Source organism: Megascapheus bottae, chromosome 2, assembly GCF_031878675.1.
Source record: "Megascapheus bottae isolate mThoBot1 chromosome 2, mThoBot2.hap1, whole genome shotgun sequence".
In the NCBI taxonomy this organism is placed as follows: domain Eukaryota; kingdom Metazoa; phylum Chordata; class Mammalia; order Rodentia; family Geomyidae; genus Megascapheus; species Megascapheus bottae.
This window is the reverse complement of record NC_143510.1, coordinates 30,316,063-30,336,123: the sequence shown is the minus strand read 5'-3', so window position 1 is coordinate 30,336,123 and position 20,061 is coordinate 30,316,063. Positions and strand designations below refer to the sequence as shown.

The window sequence follows — 20,061 nt, the reverse complement described above, 5'->3', positions numbered from 1 at the left end:
GAGGTGAGGTGGTTTAGGGCTTCTGATATCTCTTAGTATTCACGTGCTTGTTTCAGAAATTATGCTTTGAAAGACATGTGTGGAAAACCCTATCACCTGCAAAGTAGATGATGACAAGCATTATGATGCCTTCATTTCAAAAAGTATTAGAGTAAATTGTACAAAGGTGTTACATCGTGGTATCTACATACATGCATATAATGTTCTTTGATCTAGTTTACTCAGTCTGTGTCTTCCTTCTGGTCCTTATGAACAGTTTTTAGTATGTCTCACTATGCTATTTTTATTTATATTCATAGACATATTTAGAAGGTCTCACTATGCTTTTTCATATATATTCATATATATTAAGATAGCATATTATATATTCACAGCATAAGCATATATATGAAAATAGAATCTAATATATGCATTGGGTGTATGCGAGGATATATGCATATATATGCACATATATACAAACATTTATATACACACATGTATATAATCACTCTATCACCCTCTTTGTTTCTCTTGCTATAACACTTTTCTGAAGAAGATTGAAAGCTCAAACATCTGGACTGCAGGGTTGTAGACAAGGGATTGCAGACCTGTAGCATATGGTAATGTGTACGTGGTACACATTAAGAAAAATGTCTTTTCCTCTATATACTTTGTAAGATGGTCTAAACAGAGCTGAAATGAACCAGCTGTGAGTTTCCCTGGAAAGGGCACAGACAATCAATTTGGATCATTTAAACTTATTGAAGACTTCAACTCATAAAGCACCAATAAGTCTGAATCAACAACTCCTGCAATCTCTTATTGTAATAAATACGATTTTAATTACCTCAGACAACAAGCAAGCAATGAACCTCCACTTTAATGGAGCTCTCGGAGGTTTTATCAGGAGGTTGCTCTTGAATTAACTCCAATTTCAGTTACTAGTAGAAACGAGGCAGGATTCAATTCCTATTAGTGCTTACACAAACCTTTATTTAGCTTACCAGTTGGAGAACATGGGGTGACCGAAAGAGAGATTAGGATAGGGGAGAAGTTGTCAGGACCAAGACATGTGAAAGGGTATCAATGTATGGGAATTAATGCACCATCTATCTGGCAAATATCATGTAACCCTTTTACTAATTACAATAAAAATATATGAAAAAAAAAACTGTGACGTACAAGACCATAGGAAGTTCAGGGTCACATTTTTTGGTACCTATCTTTAATACCAGCAACTCAAAAGCAGAGATAGGGAGGACTGTAGTTCAAAAGTATGCCCTACAAAAGCTTAGAGATGCCCATCTCAACAAACAGAGCTGAGCATGGCCATGATCCCAGCTACCCAGGATGTGGTACCAAAAACCAAACAAACACATTTGGCTGGCTGCACAGAGTGTATTTCGAGGTTAAACTTGGTGTCCAGTCACTGGAGCATGCCATGGCAAACTTTCCTAACTTCAAGCTGCTAAGAATGCTGGCTATTGAAGAGCTTGGGTTTTGTTTAGACAATGACTTTTTGGTTAACTTCTAGACTGGATGTTTTGAAATGTAGGAACTACTCAACCAAATCTAGGATTACAGCCAGGCAAATGCAGAGAGATCTAATTTCTGGACGACCTTAAACAATTCCTGGGAAGCAATACATCTTACAAAGGTATGTTTGTTGCAATTTCTCCTCAGGGAGCAGACCCAGGGTTTTGTAGGGCTGGTGTTTAGAATTCAGCCTGCAGGGCTGCCAGAACTCCTATGGTTGTGACTATTTTTCTAAAAGAGGAGCAGGCCAGAAAGCAAGGTACATTTGCTCACAGAAATATAGACACACTAGAGGCCATAGCAATTTCTCAAGATCTAAGTCCTCAGTATTCACATACATTTAAAACCATGCTCCAGCCATAAAGTAGGAGTCCACTGTAGTCAATACTCTGCTGTGTCTGTTCTAGCACCTTGCAACTGTCTGTCCCATCCTTGGAGCCAGCCTGCTATTCATAGTGAACCGACCAGCAGTATCCTGGGTAACTAACTCATTGGAAACTAGTAGCAAAACCCTGCCCAAAATGATGATGGATAAAATATCTAGGTATTTCTTCATGTCATGTGGTCAGGACAGCTGTAATAAAGATTTCGTCCCCAATAGAGAAACATGGCCATATTCTACCAGTCCCAAGGGAGCCTGAAGGCTAACTATGTATAGTACATACACCAGTGTAGGTCAATTCTTCCATGACACTCTGAAAAATTTCTTACTTTCATTCTAGTTTCTTGGAATATAAAGTAGTGACAGACAGACAACAGACAGACAATAGATAAACTGACACTGAGATGTTTAAATGGCATAAATACTTGACAGGTGCCAGTATGTTCTTCTAGCTACTCAGGAGACTGAGGTTTGAGAATCATATTTTGAAGTCAGCTCCAGGCAGGAAAGTCTATGAGCATTTTATCTCCAATTGACCATTTAAAAAGCCAGAAATGGCTTAAGTGGTAGAGAATGAACCTTGAGCCAAAAAGCTCAGGGATATTACTGACGGCCCTTAATTCAAGCCCTGGAACTGACACACAGAAAACATACTCTCATATAGAGAACTAATGAACATACTTCAGGAAGACAACAGATATTAATAAAGGAACTCAATGAACACAACTTCATATAAAACATCCCAGGAACAAAAGTGAGCAACTTTTCTGTGTATATTTTCACATTCAGTTGGGTGCCGTTACCTTTAATCCCTCTAATTCAAGTTCCTCCCAATGTAGCTTTAACAAGTTTATCACATTTTCAGGAAGCAAGTCATGAACCAGACAAGCTTCAATGATAAACTCAATTAATATAGGCAGGCTTGCCATCTGACATTACTTAAAAAGGAAAGGAAAATGCAAGTAACTTAGTCAAGCAGTAAGTCCGGGCATGGGAGCTGAATTCCATGGTTCACATTAAATAACAGAAAACTGAAATACACTTTGTAAGTCATAAAGTCTTAAAACCATGGGGATTCTATTGGTGTGTGTGTGTGTGTGTGTGTGTGTGTGTGTGTGTGTGTGTGTGTGTGTGTTTCAAGTATAAGGAGGATACATCTTGGCAAGGGATAAAGTAATTACAAATGACACTGATGTTTTCAGTTCCTTGCATTTTATAAAGACCTTCTCTTCCAAGGTAACCACAGGATAAAGTTTTCCAACTTTTAAGCACAGGCCTTTTGTCCAGACATTAACTGAACAAATGGTAACCTAATTTTAGGACAAAGAGACCTCAGAGAAAAGCTGGCTAGAGACAAACTACCTCTTCTATCCCGCTACCCAGGGGAGCCTGTCCACAAGACCAGAAGGGAATTCTATTTAGCAATATGCTGGAATTTTGCTTCTAGGAAATAAGTTTTCCAAGTATGAATAAAGTCAGACTTCTAAGAAATGAGTCATTCCATTTACAGGGTGCAGGGGAGCCCATTAAGTAGAAACCCTACTCGGGAGGCATATAATTAGTGTGACGAGAACAGGAAGTTCCAGAGTCCTAGAACAGGGAGGGTGTGGGCATTGAGAATTCGTTAGCTCAATGAAAACATTAAAAAAAAAAAAAAAAAAGCATTTTCTTGGAGTGACCAACTATGGTTTCTTCAGGAAAAGCGCACAAGGAAGGCGTCTATGTCAGTGTAAGCATGTAATACTAAGTCATGTGAGGTCTGATTTTCTTCCACACTCCAAGATCATGACTCCTTTTCCAAGGCATACCACAGAACTAGAATTCCTTTTGTACAAGGTGAGTCATGCTACCATTCCCCCACTCTTCTGACTTAAAGTCGCCCATAGAGAAATGCTTTGGCTTTCCAATGTTGACCTTCATAAAAGAGCATGGCTCTCTTGGCTCTTTCCAGTAGAGGGAAACAACAAGAAGAAGCACTGGGTACAGAGTCCCAATTCCTACTTCATGGATGTGAAATGTCTTTAGCCAAGCACGAATCGTACTTCTGTGTGTTAGTTGCTTCGCTGTCCCAGGTGACAGCTCATATCAGGGAAAGCTAGGCTTTTCAAGGGATGTTCCTTCTGGAGGAATCAGCAGTGAAAGGCCCACCCACCTTAACCTCGGAGGCCTGGACTCTCTCCTTGGCTAGACAGGGTCAGTAGGGAACTGACTTGAAAATATCTTAGCTGGTGAGCTTCTAGTTGGCTATCTTTGGAATAAAAGATTCACACATTTGGGATCCCAGATTACTGATTTCTCCTACATTGTCAACAACATTTGTAAACAAAGAGACACCCCTGATTTTCTTATCATAGGGGTTTATCTAAGTTTCAAAGAGAAGATTTATACACAGGTTAGGGAAAAAGATGAAGCTAACAAATCAGAGATGCATCTGTGTGTGAACACCTAAAGTCCCTTCCTCCCAGAAGGTCCCTCAAGTACTCATCCAATTACCAAATCAGTAATACTGTAAAAGAAATTATGAAATAGCAAACATTTCTTGGCCTTTTGGCCTCTCCTGATTAAAAACATGCTGAAACCTTACAGTTCCCATGCTACTCGCTTTCCCATTCCCTAAGATGGTAACAATAAAGTCATCCAAGTTTCACACAAATGTCACCTTCAGAAAGCAGGGTTTCAGAAAGAGACAGGTGAAAAGGAAACAAGCCATACACTTCATCAAGCCAGGGCTGTGTCTGGGACCTGGCTCTGTTTCTCCATTGAGAACAAAGATGGGCAACTAGATGGCCATCAAGATTCTGAAGGGATGAAAGCAGGCTCCGCCCATCTATGAACTGCAGAAAGACTGCAGGGAAGGACCTGGTATGATAGATGTAAGCTCCCCCCCACCCTCCACCCCATGCACAGCACAGTTATATTCAGATTCTCAGATTCTCTCACCTCCACCGGGTACCTCCTGCTGTTGACACTGTGTTCGGAGCCTGCAGAGCCATTGCTGTGGCCCCAGTGGAATTCCACCTTCTCAGCTTTGAATCTGCCAGGCAGCCCAGCGCCACTGACAAAATAGTCGTCTTTCAGAAGAATGGCAACTGTGCAAAAAAGGAGAGAAGAGAGAAATCAGCCAGTTTCAAACCCAGGCCCAGGATGTCTCCTGTTGCTTGCAATGAAGCTCACAATCACCCCAGCGCCAATTTCCTCACACACCTATTAACAAGCAAGTCAAATCCATCAGTCTGAATAAATTAGGCCATTTCCGCTACGGATCCAATGAGAAACTGGGATTACCAGTTGGCTCTAAATGGCGACAATTCTCAGGGCAATAGCTCAGAATGTCTAATTCCGGTTCACAGATGGGGGAAATGTGGAGATGAAGAATGAAGTAACCTGGTATCCCTGGTCTACAAAATTTAAATGGCAATCAAAGTTATCTGGAGCCTGAGAAGTTTCTTTTGAAGCACAGTCCTAGGGCTTTCCCCAAGTTTCCAGGTCTAGAGTTAAATAGGAATTATTCAAAATAAACCAGACTTGAGAGGCACATCCCTCCCATTAACAAACTGAAGCAAGGTACCAGGGAGAAACAAAATAGTAGTTCTTCTACTATTAAAGGTACTATACTGGGAAGATAGTCAGGATTTTGGATTACAGTCTTTAAATGTGATAACCATATTCAAGTAAGCACACTGTGAAATCTAATCATGAGGTCACTGAAATACTGCCAGATAATTTGATTTCCACCATTGCTTCTTTTTAACTCCAAGCAGAAGAATCTTTTCTTTCAGCTCAGGGGAAAGAACACATGCACAGAACAGAACCTAAACCAATCTCAACCCCAAGTTTCAAAAACATGTAAACATGTACAAAATAGTTTCTGATTTGTAAATAACATGTTCTTTTTTCCCTCTCTTAAAGTAGATTCATTCACTCGCTCGCTCAATCAATTCTTAGCAGCTGCAGAAGTCATTTAAGATATCAACCAATCCACTGACTGGCTATGGCCAAAGTTAAGCTTAGATAAGACGTGGGAAAGGAGGGTTCTCCTTGTTTCTTCATCCCAAAGAGTTCCCACTTAGAGCCTTGGAGAGAAATTCTGCATAAAAATTAGGTCTCCATAAAAGATAAGGAGTAGACTAATGACCCATTTCTAAAACAGGGCAATTAGTTTCAGTACTTTGCAATATAGAAAAAGCATTAGAAGCAAGTAAAGAAATCTGGCTAATATAAATCCCTTTTTAGTGCATTCAAATGGCACTTTTTCCTCTAACTTCTGAAAAATATACAGTGAATGTTCAATTAGGGGGACAGGGAATTAAAGGCTAAAAATGAAGTAAAAGCAAGTGTGTCTTGTGCCAATTAAACATACCCTGGTTCTATTCCAACTTTACTGTTTGGAGCATGCTTTAAAACTGAGGTTGACACATTTTTTTTTTTCCCCTTGAAGGGCCATTTGATAAGTACTTCAGGCTATGCAGAACACTGAGACTTTGGTGCTATCATTGTAGCAGAGAAACAGCAAAAGGCATCATACAAAAAGACTGGCAAGGCTATGTTTTAATAAAACTTCATTGAAATACACAGAACTCTGACTTTGATGTCATTGTCCCTCATCACAGAGTATTCTTTTCACTGCTTCTAACCATGAAAAAAAAATAATAACCAGGCATCTTTGACTCATGCTTGTAATGGTAGTACATAGGAGACTGAGATCTCAGGACTGCACTTTGAAGCCAGCTCTGGAAGGAGAGTCTCCTATTAACCACTAAAACCCAGAGGTACAGCCATTGCTAAGTGGTTGAGTGCTAGTTTTCCTGAAAATGCTCAGAAACAGCATCCAAGCCTTAAGTTCAAGTCCTAGGACTGTCATGAAATAAATAACTGAATATATATTTAAAATAACAACTGTCATGCACCTATATTGTAACATATACAAAAATGGTATGACACCATCACTAAATGCCAAAATACTCAGGCTTTAGCTCAATATTGCCTGCTGATTATTATCAGCCTGCTATATAATATCTAAATTTAATATACAAAATTTTGCTTCCCCAAAACAGAGGCAAAGATTTTGAATTCATCTGTTATAATACACCAAGGGATGCAGCATCATCCTATAAATATTTGATTTTTACCTAAATCATTTATGTCTCTGTCAGGGGTCATTTTACTTGTTTTATATGAATTATTAAAGACATAATTAGGGAACAGTACAATGTGAAACATTAATCTCATTTTTCATTTTATGGAATGTCTTCACACACACACACACACACACACACACACACACACAGCATACTATATCTACTTACACACATCTTCCCAAAAAAATGCCTTTTTTTCCTGTTATCATAGAAATCTAGGAAAAACACTACTTCCCCTGTTCTCATGTAACGGTTTCCTCATGAACACGGATGATAGCATTGGCTTGAGTTACCACCAAGCAAAGTCACGGTGTCTTAAGAGTGTGCCCTCATCTCCTCTATCTTGCAGCAGCATTATGCCCTCAAGCACCTTACCCTACATCTCTTGTGCCTTAAGATCCCCCTGGTTCATTTAGTGATGAAGATAATAATGCCAAGCCAGGTAGTTTGGTCACCTGAGGAAAACCACATTCCAAAATCCTGAGCCCAGGATTAGGAAAGCAGTCAGCACAGGCCCAGAGCACCTATTGTCAGTTATTTCTAGAATCCAGGGTAGAGTTCCTATACAGCACAGAAGACTGGGACTCTCATTCTGATTGGGGCTGGAGTCTAAAGCAATACTATCCTCAAAGAAACTTAAAAGTGGCTTGAAGTAGGGACAAAAGACAGGGCAGGTAGGATGGGGCTCAAAACTTTTCTAGAAGGAGATTTCCAAGGTAGAGTTTTCACTTCATTAAGACACACAGTGAAGGGAAGAGGAGAGGGAGAAATGGGGAGAAGGATAGGGAAAAGGGGAGAGAGGAAGAGAGAGTTAGTATGGCCTGTTGGAGATTACTCTTCCACATTTTCATAACACTCATTTTTCAATTTCCCTTCAAGAATTAAATTTTAAGGGACTGAAAATGTGGCTTAGTGGTAGAATGCTTGTTTTGAATGCATGAAGCCCTGGGCTCATGCAGGGCTCAAGCCCTGGGTATTGCATAAACAGAAAAAGCTAGAAGTGGTGTGTTGTTCAAGTGACAGTGTGCTAGCCTTGAGCAACAATGCTTAGGGACAGCTCTTGGGGCTTGAGGTCCTATTTTATAAAACTGGAATAAGACATTAACAATTTCACAAGGAAAGAAAGGCCCAGGTCTCAAATCCTACCTGACACTGTAGAACAGAACTGATTAAGTCTTATTTGCAATGGTGATTAACCTAGAGAAAGAAGGCATGCTCAGTTAGCTTCTCCAGCTTCAGTGACTACGGGGTTCCCTCGATGTAAGGATATAGTGTGAAGGGACATAAAGAGAGAAAAGAGGGCCAGGTTACACGCTAAATCTTGATTTTTTTTTTTGGCCCGATCCTAGGGCTTGAACTCAGGGCCTGGTCATGGACTTTCCTGCCTGAACATCCTTAGAACTGTGCACCTCAGATCTTAGCTCTCTAAGTAGCTAGGATTATAGATGTGAACTACCAGTGCCTGGATAACTCCTGACTTTTGTCTTTGTTTTCTCCTGAGCTAAAAGGGATAACAGAGCACCTGACAGTCATGCCAATTCTTTTTCTTTTTTTTTGCAGGACATCCAGCAGCAGTTTATAAACTAACATTAACATGTGTATCATGCAGGGCTGAAGTGAGCGCTCTGTGCACACAACAGCAGGTGCTTAGAGTTAGAGAGAAAACTAGTTGCTTACTGTTTTATTCCTCCCCATATTTAACATGGTGAAAGCTCAGCATGATTGCATCTTCACAAGAGAACCCCAGACCACTTCTTATCACACTAAGTCCTAGAGCAGCACTACCTTGGAGTCCATAATAAAAGACAAAAAGACATCAAGATACATGTGCTCTCCTCATTTCCTTTAGAAACTGGCTTCTACAAATCCTTGACAAATATTTACTGAGAATTTACTGGAGAAGGAAAGGTTCAAGGTGTCAGATACATCTTCCACCCTCCCAGAGCTAGCAAGTTATCCACAGGGAAGAAAGGCCCCAAATACTAACCAACTAGTGGGAACAAACTCGTCCAAGCTGTACCGTTAGTACCAAGTGAGCACCCAATTCCAGATAAGAGAAGGACAGGATGGAACAGGGTAACACAGGGGAGAGAAACAGCTTGTACAAAAGTCCTGTAGACAGAAAAACCAGTACCCAGATAGCAGGGTGTGACAAGAATCTGGAACTCAAAAGGTAGGGACAGGAGCAATCCAAGACAAAGGGTCAGTCTTCAACATATGCCTGACAGAAAGAAAAAGAGAGAAGCAGGAGGCATCACATCAAGAACCCCTTTTTAATTTTCTGGGCATTCTACATTAAAAGTATAGGAGAAAAGGAGCAACAAAAGTTAAAAGTTTCCTAAAGTTATTCATGGAAGAGATTTGAGGCTTGTTGGGTTCAGACAAGGAAGACATCAGAGAGATGATACACCAAGGGGTTATCCTGGCTCTAACTTAAGCTGAGAAAGGTGAAAGGGATGGATTTATCAACACTTCAACTGAGCCAGGTATGGCACACTGGAATTTAGCAGAGGATTTGGTACCACAGGAAACAAAGGGATTTAAAAATGACCCTGAAACTCAGGGTATTGTGTAGTTAGGATTCTGTCTTATTAGAAAGACATACCTACCATGTGAACACAAGGCCTCGAGCTAAGGATAAGAGAAGGAAATGGTGCTAAGTAGACCGGAAGAGAGCTTGGAATGTTTCTGGCAAATGACAGAAGCACTGAAATGGCTCCTCATTAAATTTCAGAAGTCAGGGGAAACATGTCCAAACTAAGAAGAAAGAATATAAAAATTTGGACCTCTGGAATAGGAGAATGACAAGGCAAATAGCCAAATAGAAACAGCATTTCCCAAAAGAATAATGGAGATATATATATATATGCATATAAATATTTAAACTTTCTCTTTTAAACAACGTTGATCTGAAAACAATGTTGATCTGAAAAGAAGTGCCCGAGGATATCACAGGTATAGGGCATGGAATGTAAATAATGTGAATGTCCAGAAATTTCCAACATCTGTCTACTTGACAAGGGTTTTGTTATTAATCAAAAAGTCTGATAGTCAATATAGATACAATAACCAATTCTTTAGTGATACAAACAAAGCTCAAAAGATAAAAAGTGTCAGCCAGGAATGACGAGCCTATACAACATGCTCCACCTTTATACCTATTAAAGAACACTGAGGGAGTGAAGACACCGTAACAAAAATAAAGGTGATGATTTGGTATCAAGCAAGATGAAATGCACAAGAAAGGAACTTTTGGGATCATTTATGCATTTCATTTGTCTACAGGGCCCCCCCATCCAAAGGCACTCCATGTAAAATACATTTTATTTAATCGAGAACAAAGAAAGATCACTGTTAACACCAAAATCTCACCTCCGTGAATGAAAGAAATAACAATCTACCCCAGGATGGTACAGAATATCAAATGCTGGGCACTGAGTCTATATGTTTTTAGTTTGTTTTTCAGATACATTCTAGTACTAATATTGCTTAGGCTGGTTTCACATAGAGATCCTCCTACCATCACCTTTCAAGTAGCCAGAATTACAGGCATGCACCACCATTCCCATCCTAATGAAATGATTTCACAAACTAGCTCTGTGCTCATGGCTTAGTGCCTATTATAGGAGGCTAAGATCTGAAGAAAGTGGTTTGAAGACAACGTGGGCAGAAACATCAGAGGGATTCTTATCTCCATTAACTATTAAAAAGCCAAAGTCAAACCATAGCTCAAGTGGTAAGGTGATAACCTTGAGTAAAATAAACTTAGAGACAGTGCCCAGGCCCGGAGTTCAAGCCCCAGGATGGGTATATGCACACATATGCATACACACACACACACACACACACACACACACACACACACACATTCGCGCACACACACAAACACACAGTCATTCCATATACTTTGGTTGGTAATGTAGCTCAGTGGAAGAACACCTGCTTAGGATATATGAAGTTCACCCATTACAATGAAGTCAGGAGTCCATAATGGGGAGAGGGAAAGGGGCCAAGGGAGTGAGAAGAGCATCTTTTTTTTTTGGGGGGGGGGTCAGTCGTGGGGCTTGAATGCTGGGCCTGGGTGCTGTCCCTGAACTCTTCAGCTCAATTCTACCACCCTACCCTTTGAGCCACAGGGCCACTCCCAATTTTCTAGTATTAAATTGGAGATAAGATTCTCATGGACTTCAGTACTGGTCCTAGCTTTGAACGGAGACGCTAAGATCTCAGCTTTCCGAGTAGCTAGGATTACAAGTGTGAGCCATATGCCCGGTAAAGGCATCTTTTCGTAGGCTAAGACACAGAGACTTGTTGTAAAGTTGGGGGCCAGAGTCAAGAAGTGAGAAACCAGAGGAGAAAATAAAAGTTCAAATGGCTGAAAGATCACAAGATTTCTAAAACCACAAAAATGCGCACATACTGACTTGATGTTCCTTTCCAATCAGTATTTTAAAAGGCTCTTGCCTGAGCAGCACACTGAAGAGAACAGTTCCCACTGTGAAAGTACATCTAGCCCTGGGGAATTTGGGAGGGAATTCAAGCAGAAGAAGATCACAGGCATAAAAGTTCAAGGACAACCCAGGCATAAAAGTTTGCAAGACTCCATCTTAACCAATGGCTGTATGTAGTGGCTCATGACTGTCATCACCAGTAACAAGGAAAAGTACAGGCAAAAGAGCTGTAGTTCAGGCCAGCCAGGATATAAAATGAGTCCACTTGAAAAAATAACTACAACAGAAGAAGCTGAGTATATGACTTGAAAGCCTCATATGACTAAAAGTGAGGCTTTAATTTCAAATCCCAGCACTGCCAATACAGAAATAAAAATAAATTTAATTTTGCTAAGAATCATAAATTTGCATTTAACAATGCAGAGATATTTTCATCCCTTCCCCCCATGACAAAAATCAGAAGGATATGTATGCATTAAAAAACAAACAAACCTGGATTTCTCCACATAGCTTATCTAAATGAATTACTGAGGAAGTTAGCATCTAGAAAACTATGGCATTTTTAAGATTGAAAAAAATTAGAGGATTGCAGATCTACATTTAAAATAAAAACAAAGAAATACCACAGCAAATTGAATTTCCACCCAAGTTTACAAAACATTGACCCTCTTTCAAGAGATCAAAATTCCATGGTCTTCTTTCAAATTGCATATAAAACTGCCTGTCACTTTTTAAAACTCCTCCTATAGGGTAACCTTAGGGGACTTATGAGAGATGGTGCCATCAAAAATTACATCAGGAATAACTCAGTAATAAGTACAGTGAGAGAGGTAATGGGGATTGATTTCTGCTTCTCCAGACACTATGCTTCTGAACGGAGACAGATGTGTTTGAATCCGGCTAGCTGTGCTCTAAAATCCACAGGTTGTGGATCACTCCAGGAAGCCAGCGGAGTGACAGAGATTGATAATCAGCTTCCAGAAGGCCAAGGTCATGAATCAACTTACACTGAGTGAGCCCTCCAACATGTGGAAAGCCTTCACTGGTGATAGCAAGCTGAAAGCTGTCATTGAAACGTGTTATCTTTGCAGAAGGCTGACAAGCATTGCAAGTGAAGTAGAAAACCCTATCAAGGCTTTCCCTCCAGGCAGACTTCCAGAAGGAGGCACTGAAGTGGCACTTGCCTTCAAACGCTGGTCACACCAAGTGTGGCAGACTTCTCACTGCCCACTACATTCAGATGCTTTCGGCAGTAACGTTCCCAGCACAGATCTCTAAAAAAGATTTCACCATTTGCTCTATGGCATAAAAAAATCACTGACACACAATGAATTGTGACCAGAGACACAAAACATATACTGAGGGATAGGGAGAGAAGAACAGGGATGACAAACAATACAAATAACTTTGCTGATACACAATTTTATCAGAGTAGCCACTCTGCAGGGTAAATCAAGGTACAGGAGAGGGAAGCTAGTGAAGACAGGTAGGAGAGCAATTCATAGAACATTAGGGGGAAGGGCTCAAAGCTAGCAAACACTGTACAGGCCAAAGGACAAGCTTATACAAAGGAACCTTGCTAACTCAAAGCAATCACCAGGAGTAATCTCAGACAAAGGCTGATCTGGACAAAGAAGAAGCATCCCCAGATCTCCCTGTGCTACCAGCAGGTTTCAAGGAAAGATAACTGAGAGCCAGAGCATGTTGCTTTGGCCCTACATGTCAAGAATCTTGAAGTGACACTGCAGGCTACAGAAAAGAGGAAGCAAGGAAAAGTCAGGAAGGGAGGGAGAGGAAAAAGAGAAAAAGGGGAAGAGGAGGAAGAGAAGAGAAGAGAAGAGAAGAGAAGAGAAGAGAAGAGAAGAGAAGCAAGAGAAGAGAAGAAAACTAGTTTTAATGGGATACATTCATATATACTTAAGGAAGAAGATGAGAAAAAATATCCTTTAGGCATTCATTAAGTGCCAGGCAGCAGTAAGCAAGGATGTAATGGGCTTCCCATTAGCTGATAGAACAAAATGCTATATATCCACAAATCCCCAAAATGACAAACTAGGGGAAGGAAAGGATTAAACTGTTGGACAAAGGGACAAGAGGGTTAATCTACATTCTGATATGATAGGAAATATAAGCAAAGCAACAGCTCAAAGAAGCTAAGAATTTCAGTTCTACCTGCACTCAGGACACAATGGTAGATGACAGAACTCTATCCAGGCTACTGACAAGGACTATATGGCTGCAACACTTTGGAAAAATGCCAGGTACAATAGGTAAACACGATTTTTATTTTATTTATTTATTTTTTTTTTGCTGCCAGTCCTGGGGCTTGAACTCAGAACTGGAGTACTGTCCTGGTGAGGTTTTTTGTTGTTGCTGCTTTTGCCATTCTGGGGCTTGAATTCAGGGCCTGGGAACTACCTTTGAGCTTCCTTTGCTCAAGGCTACATTCCACCACTTGAGCCACAGCATCAATTCTGGCTTTTTCTGTTTATGTAGTACTGAAGAATCAAACTTCATGCATGTATAGTTAAGCACTCTACCACAAAGCCACATTTGCAGTCCCTCCTTGAGCTTTTTTGCTCAAGACTAGCCATCTACTACTTGAGCCAAAGCTCCACTTCCAGCTTTTGAGTAGATTATGGAATGCAAATGTCTCACAGATTTTCCTGACTGTGCTAGCTTAGGACAACAACTCTCAGATCTCATCTCAGCCTCCCGAGTAACTAGGATTACAGGTGTAAGTCACAGACACCCTGCTTTCTTATTTTGTATTTTTAAATAAAAACTTCAAATAAAACCATATAGGAGCATAGCTACCCCAATGCTAGATTCCATTCTCACACTTCAAATTGATGAACACACTGAATCACTGCAACCCTACAAGACAGATACCATTTTCTTATCTACATTTTAATTATTTCTCAAAAGCCGAGGCAAAGGGTGGATGAGTAAATTGCTCCAAGTCATATGGCTGCCTTTTCAAGCCAAAGTCTGAATGAAAGCAATGTGCTCCTTAAAGGAGCAAGACAGGGAAAAGCAAACCATTAAAAGTACTCCAAAATACTTCACGCTGATGGGCAGGTAAGAATTGGGTCTACCTGTTTTTCCTGTGTTTTTCATCCAGGTTTTGTTCGAAGATTCATTGTCAAAGCCATCAAGTTGAAGCTCCTGGTATTCTTCGCCGACACGAGCATTATGATCCACAATGTCTATAGGAGACTGATGGCGGCCCCCACAGCTGACACTGGACGTGACCCAGTGCTCAGGACCATATACACCTGTGGACAGAAAAGATGGCAACACTCAGTTCTCAGGGCCAGGGTGGAAGTACATTTCCTAACATGTCCCCAATTCCAAAGAGTTCAGCACTGTCCTATGGTTCAAAGAAAAGATGTCTTTCTTTAAGCAGTCATGCTTCTTGATTTGCAATCAAACCATTTGCTAATTTAACCTTTAATCAACTTCGGAGAGATATACAGAAGGGCTGTCAAGAGTAGTTCATTTTTTTTGGGGGGGGGAAATGATATTCAAAGTAGTTTCCCAAAATAAGCAGAGCATTCATTCATAAGAAAGCAACTTAATTGAACTAGGATATTTTGTTATTGTGAATAATATCCTAAATACAACTTTCTTCTTAGCTCACAGAAGTTTATAAACAGGAAAAGGGAAGGAAAAACTGAAAAAATAACATATAAAATGGGTTGTGAGTCATGAAAAACTATGGATGAACACAAGGTACCTTTTTCTCTGACTACTTTTGGAAGGCTTCTCAGTGTGTCTAGAGTTTGTACTCATGAACATTAAGGGGCTTGCCTCTCCCTTCCCATCCCTGTCTTTCCTAGAGATTACTTACAGGTTGGACTCAGGACTCAAACAGGGGGTGGGAGAAGAGGATACATCACAGTAAGAAAGGAAGATGTGCAACTATCCAATATAATCCTGATGGGTCTCCATCAAAGGTCAACACACGTGCAAACACACACACACACACACACACACACACACACACACACACACACACACACGCGTGCGCACACCAAACTACACTGACTTCTCTGACCTACTTGGAAATGCAAAACTACAGGGGCAATAGCAGCTTCTATAGATAACAACCAAGGGGGGGGGGAAGAATAACCTTTATAAAAAGATTTAGATCCATTTTCTTTTGAGAATTACACATAGAGGTACTGAAAAGAACACACTCGTGTACTGGCAACCTCAGGGCACCGTAAAGTCATTTGTAAGTGTCATAATACTAACTAGAAAAAGGCAATATCACCACTGCCATTATTAGTAGGACTCCAGCTAAATTAGGAAACGTCAACCAACTTAGAAGATGTCAAGAGCTTTTACCCATGGTGTTTTAACTCCTGCTCAAATTCCTGAAGACTAAAAACAAGTAGTCTCAAAGAGTCAGAGTGTGTGTTTCCATATATTTCTGGTCAGAATTTATGTTCATCTTCTGTATCTTTGAGGAAGCAAAGGGAGAAACAGCAGCATACTGAATGGATCCAATCACTCACTTTAAATTGATTATCAGATGTCAAAAGAATTCATTGAGTAATGAAGTGAGAGAGAATGGATGAACCAGATATGAATTCTGATTAGCTAGAAATCAGTTCAATATCTGAAAACGAATCCTTAAATGTTATGTTTATGTGTATTTGTGCCTTCTAGAAGCCCACTAGTACCCTAAGGTCATGCCCAATGGAAATAAATGCAATGGGTAAGATAATACAAACGTGTATATAATGCAAACACATGCATGTATAAATACCAACACATATGAATGCAAAGAAATAATAATGAGAAGTCACCATTTATCAACACACAGATTACTTATTAGTTCATGGTACTAATAAAAATTACTCTGCAAAGTCATAAAAAGTACTTGGCATTCCCATTCCTTTTCACAACCTTCCAGCAGTGGGTGAAACATAATTTAGCACTCTATAATAATATAATCAGAGTCCTTACTAGTGGGATTCATTTATTTGCTGGTAACAATCTGAAGATTTAAGCTAACTACATGCTTGCTTTCACACTTCCACCCAATATACGTTTCAAGTGCAATTTTAATTGAAACTGATCTTCCACTTCAGATTTTAAATTAATTCTTCTTTGGAGTGCTTCATGCTCCAGACACCCTTGCCTTGCAACCCGCCCGCCCCCCCCCGCCATGTCATTAGTGGAGGAAATAGAACACTTTTCCCAGGCTTGCAGATATTGATTACCTATTCTCACATCGAAGCACCATTTCCATGCCACATTGTATAAATCTCTCTGGTGTTAAGACACTTTATAAAAGGACTCAGAATTATATCATTAATCATCTGCAGTTGCACAAAGCCTTGTAGTTTTAAATGCTTTGTTTTTCAGAACTTTGTGTAAATGTATCCAAGTTAAAAAAAAAAAGACTATAGGGTTGCTTAAATCTCTCTGGGAGTGAAACAAGAAGAAACAAAACAAAACCCCTAAATAATCACCAAGAAGCCTCCTCAGAGGGATACCTCACTGCCCACTGAAAAGAAGAAGGAGAAATCATTTACACTTTCATTTCCTCTTATTGATTCTGTCTTAGCATGAGCAGGATATTTGCATTTTGGTAGCTCCATGAATGGGCAGCAGCTCACTAAGTCTGAGATCACCAGCTCACATCTAAGGCCACAATCATTCTCAAAGTGGGAGGGCAGAGGTGGTTGGGTCTGCCCAAAGTCATTTCCTACTCAAGTGTTAGAAAGTCTTACAGAGATGAAATCAGAACTCAGGCATCCTACCAACTTGTAGAAAGCCAGGGTATCTAACAAGACTTAATCCTTTACTCTGTGCTGAAAAATGTTTTCTTATGAGAAGTGTTATAAATGCATTGGAAAACTTTGGCTTTAAGCTTGATCTCAGCAAATGTCACAAATATACTATCCCATCACTGGCTTCTCAGCTTTCTCTGGGAGTGATTATCACAACTACAATTGATTTCTCTCTAAATATCTATCTTTCCACTACTGGTTAACTTTGAAAGACTTCAGTTTATAGCACTACCTAGTGCAGGGTTCTCCATCAAAAAAAGCCCCCTAAAGTGTATTCATGGGTACAAATAAATGGCATGGACTTAAGAGATGTTTAAAGAGTGAAAAAAATCATATTTTAATGCTAGGATGTGTGTTACTTACAACTGTCTGTCTTGATTGAATTTTAGTTTTATTCATCTGCTAAGCTATCTTCTTACTAAGTCTTCCTGATTCACTTTCTCTCTAGAGTCCTGCTGCCAATTTCGGGAGTAAATACTTCTTTTCTTCATTACCACATTCAATTATTCTGAACTGTGACAAGTAAGCTATGCTGTGAATATGTGATGCATGCAAATTTAGCAAGCTGACCAAAGGCCAGTGCAATTTTTTAAGTAGGGGTGCAAGGAAACCTTTGCGTCTGATGTCCTTTGTGACATATAACTATTTTCAAGCCTCTCTTATTTTTCATATGCTTTATCAGACTTCACTGAAAGAAGAAATTTGGTTTTATTAATCAGGTTATTTTTTTTTGGCAATTAAATACTGACTTACATGTGCTTGATTCTAGAGAGAGAGACAAAGTGAATGTTATTGAGCCAGGTTGTGGGGGTGAGAAAGGGTCCCTGGGACAGTTAAAGCTGAGAGATGCTTACATCAAGATGTGGTTCTGTGGATTCCTCTCCATGTCCATACTTACAGGAGTATCACAAAAGTCTGTTATGACTACTGTCTTTGTTCTTGGGTAACCAAAATATACAGTTAGCTTCCAAGAAAGCTATACAATGTAGAAAATAGACATGGAGTCAAACAAAAGGCTATGTGAGATAGATGCAAGTATTTCATGATACTTTTGTGAAAGACACTCATCTTCTTCAGAACAGAAAGTAAAGAGAGAGGACACTAGAGTGGCATGAATTCCTGAACTTCAAGGCTAAAACTGACTAAATCTTTAACGTTGCATACAGGCTCCTCACTTAACCCTTCTCAGAGGTGAGTTTTACTCTTTCACCAGTTGGTTTGGAGAGTTAATTGTAAAAAATTAATAAGGGGAAAATCAAAATAGTAACTATATTGGAGACAGTTGGCAAAGCTATTCCTGCCCAGGGAAGAGGTTAACATGGCCTGTAATAGTATGGGCTATGACCCTGACCAGATGTAGAAAGGACACAACAACTGTGTAGTATCGCAAACTCTCATGATCTCCAGTCAAATCATAAGCAACACATCATGCAAACCCAAACTGAGGGGCTGGGAGTTTGGCCTAGTGGTAGAGTGCTTGCCTAGCATACATGAAGACCTGGGTTCGATTCCTTGGTACCACATACGTAGCAAAAAGCCAGAAATGGTGCTGAGGCTCAAGTGGTAGAGCTCTAGATTTGAGAAAAAGAACCCAAGGACAGTGGTCAAGCCCTGAGTCCAAGCCCAAGAGTAGCAAAAAGAAAAACAAACCCAAACTGATACCACTCCCACAAAATATATAACCAAAGGAGACTAAGCTATGACTATCAATGTAATGTGTTAATTACATTAATACTTAAGATTATATTAATATACTGTTGTATAGTTATAGTACACATAATTATGTTAATAAACACAATTGTATTATGTATAATCTTACATATAAATATATTTGAATTATATTAATGTAATTATATAAAAATATTTGCAATATATAATATATAATGTGTTAATTTGCAAGACTGAGTGCTAGGACCAACCAAAAATGGGAAATGCATAGGAAAATGTATGAGCTCTGAATAAAATTTGGAGTTTAGTTAGTAGTAATCGGATACCAACGTTGGATGCTTGTTCATAGTGAAAAATAGCTTCTTCTTTTGACCCCAAAATGGAGAACTATTCATAATATTATGTATAACTGTAATAAAATCTAACAATTGCAACCGAAACCCAAGTTCTCTTAAAGGGGTTAAAATGTAATGTTCAGTTTTGCATGGATTTCCTGTGAGTCACTTGGGGTCGTGTCTATGGCAACCAGAGGAAAGAGAAGGGTACTGATTTATACTGTGGAGAGGGTGTGCTGATTCTCACAACCTTTCTGTATTAAAGGAATTTGTACAGAGCAAACCAGAAGGGACCAGACTTGGATAAAGAAAGAAGCCCAGCAAACCTATATAGGTGATATTTCATTATTTCAAGTTACATTAAAAAATTTATATAAAGTTGGAGAAACTCCTTTAAAATTACAGTTAAGAAATAACATCATTAGATTGATTTATGGCTCATCTGTGTCTTAAAGTAACTTTCTCTCTCCTCCTTGTGCCATGAGCAAGTCATCGTGTTTTTGTCATTTTGAGACATTAACAAGTCAGGAGACCAGCACTGGGGAGATACATTTCTACAATATGTAGAATAAATCACACAATTGGAACTGAATTCCAAAGTGGCCTGTTTGAGGACAGACAATTCTCTGCATGAAAATAGTGGCAAATACTGTAAATCTAGACTCAGGTCTGAGAGCCTATTTAATAATCAATGTTTCTTTCTTAGATTAAGCCAAAAAGGGTTCAATTTACATATATCATCCTTAAACTGATATTGGTTATTCT

At 39.5% G+C, this 20,061-nt stretch overlaps 1 protein-coding gene across 3 annotated transcripts in view; it reads right to left on the bottom strand.

Moving 5' to 3' along the window:
- Positions 1 to 20,061, bottom strand: part of Ptprg (protein tyrosine phosphatase receptor type G) — a 667,714-nt gene that overhangs the window by 255,994 nt on the left and 391,659 nt on the right. For all 3 annotated transcript variants that reach the window (XM_090323299.1, XM_090323309.1, XM_090323290.1), the window contains 2 exons: positions 14,585 to 14,764; positions 4,838 to 4,986 (listed from right to left, as the gene is read on the bottom strand). In XM_090323299.1, coding sequence (XP_090179425.1) covers positions 4,838 to 4,986; positions 14,585 to 14,764 — 329 coding nt within the window. The remainder of the gene's footprint in view (positions 1 to 4,837; positions 4,987 to 14,584; positions 14,765 to 20,061) is intronic.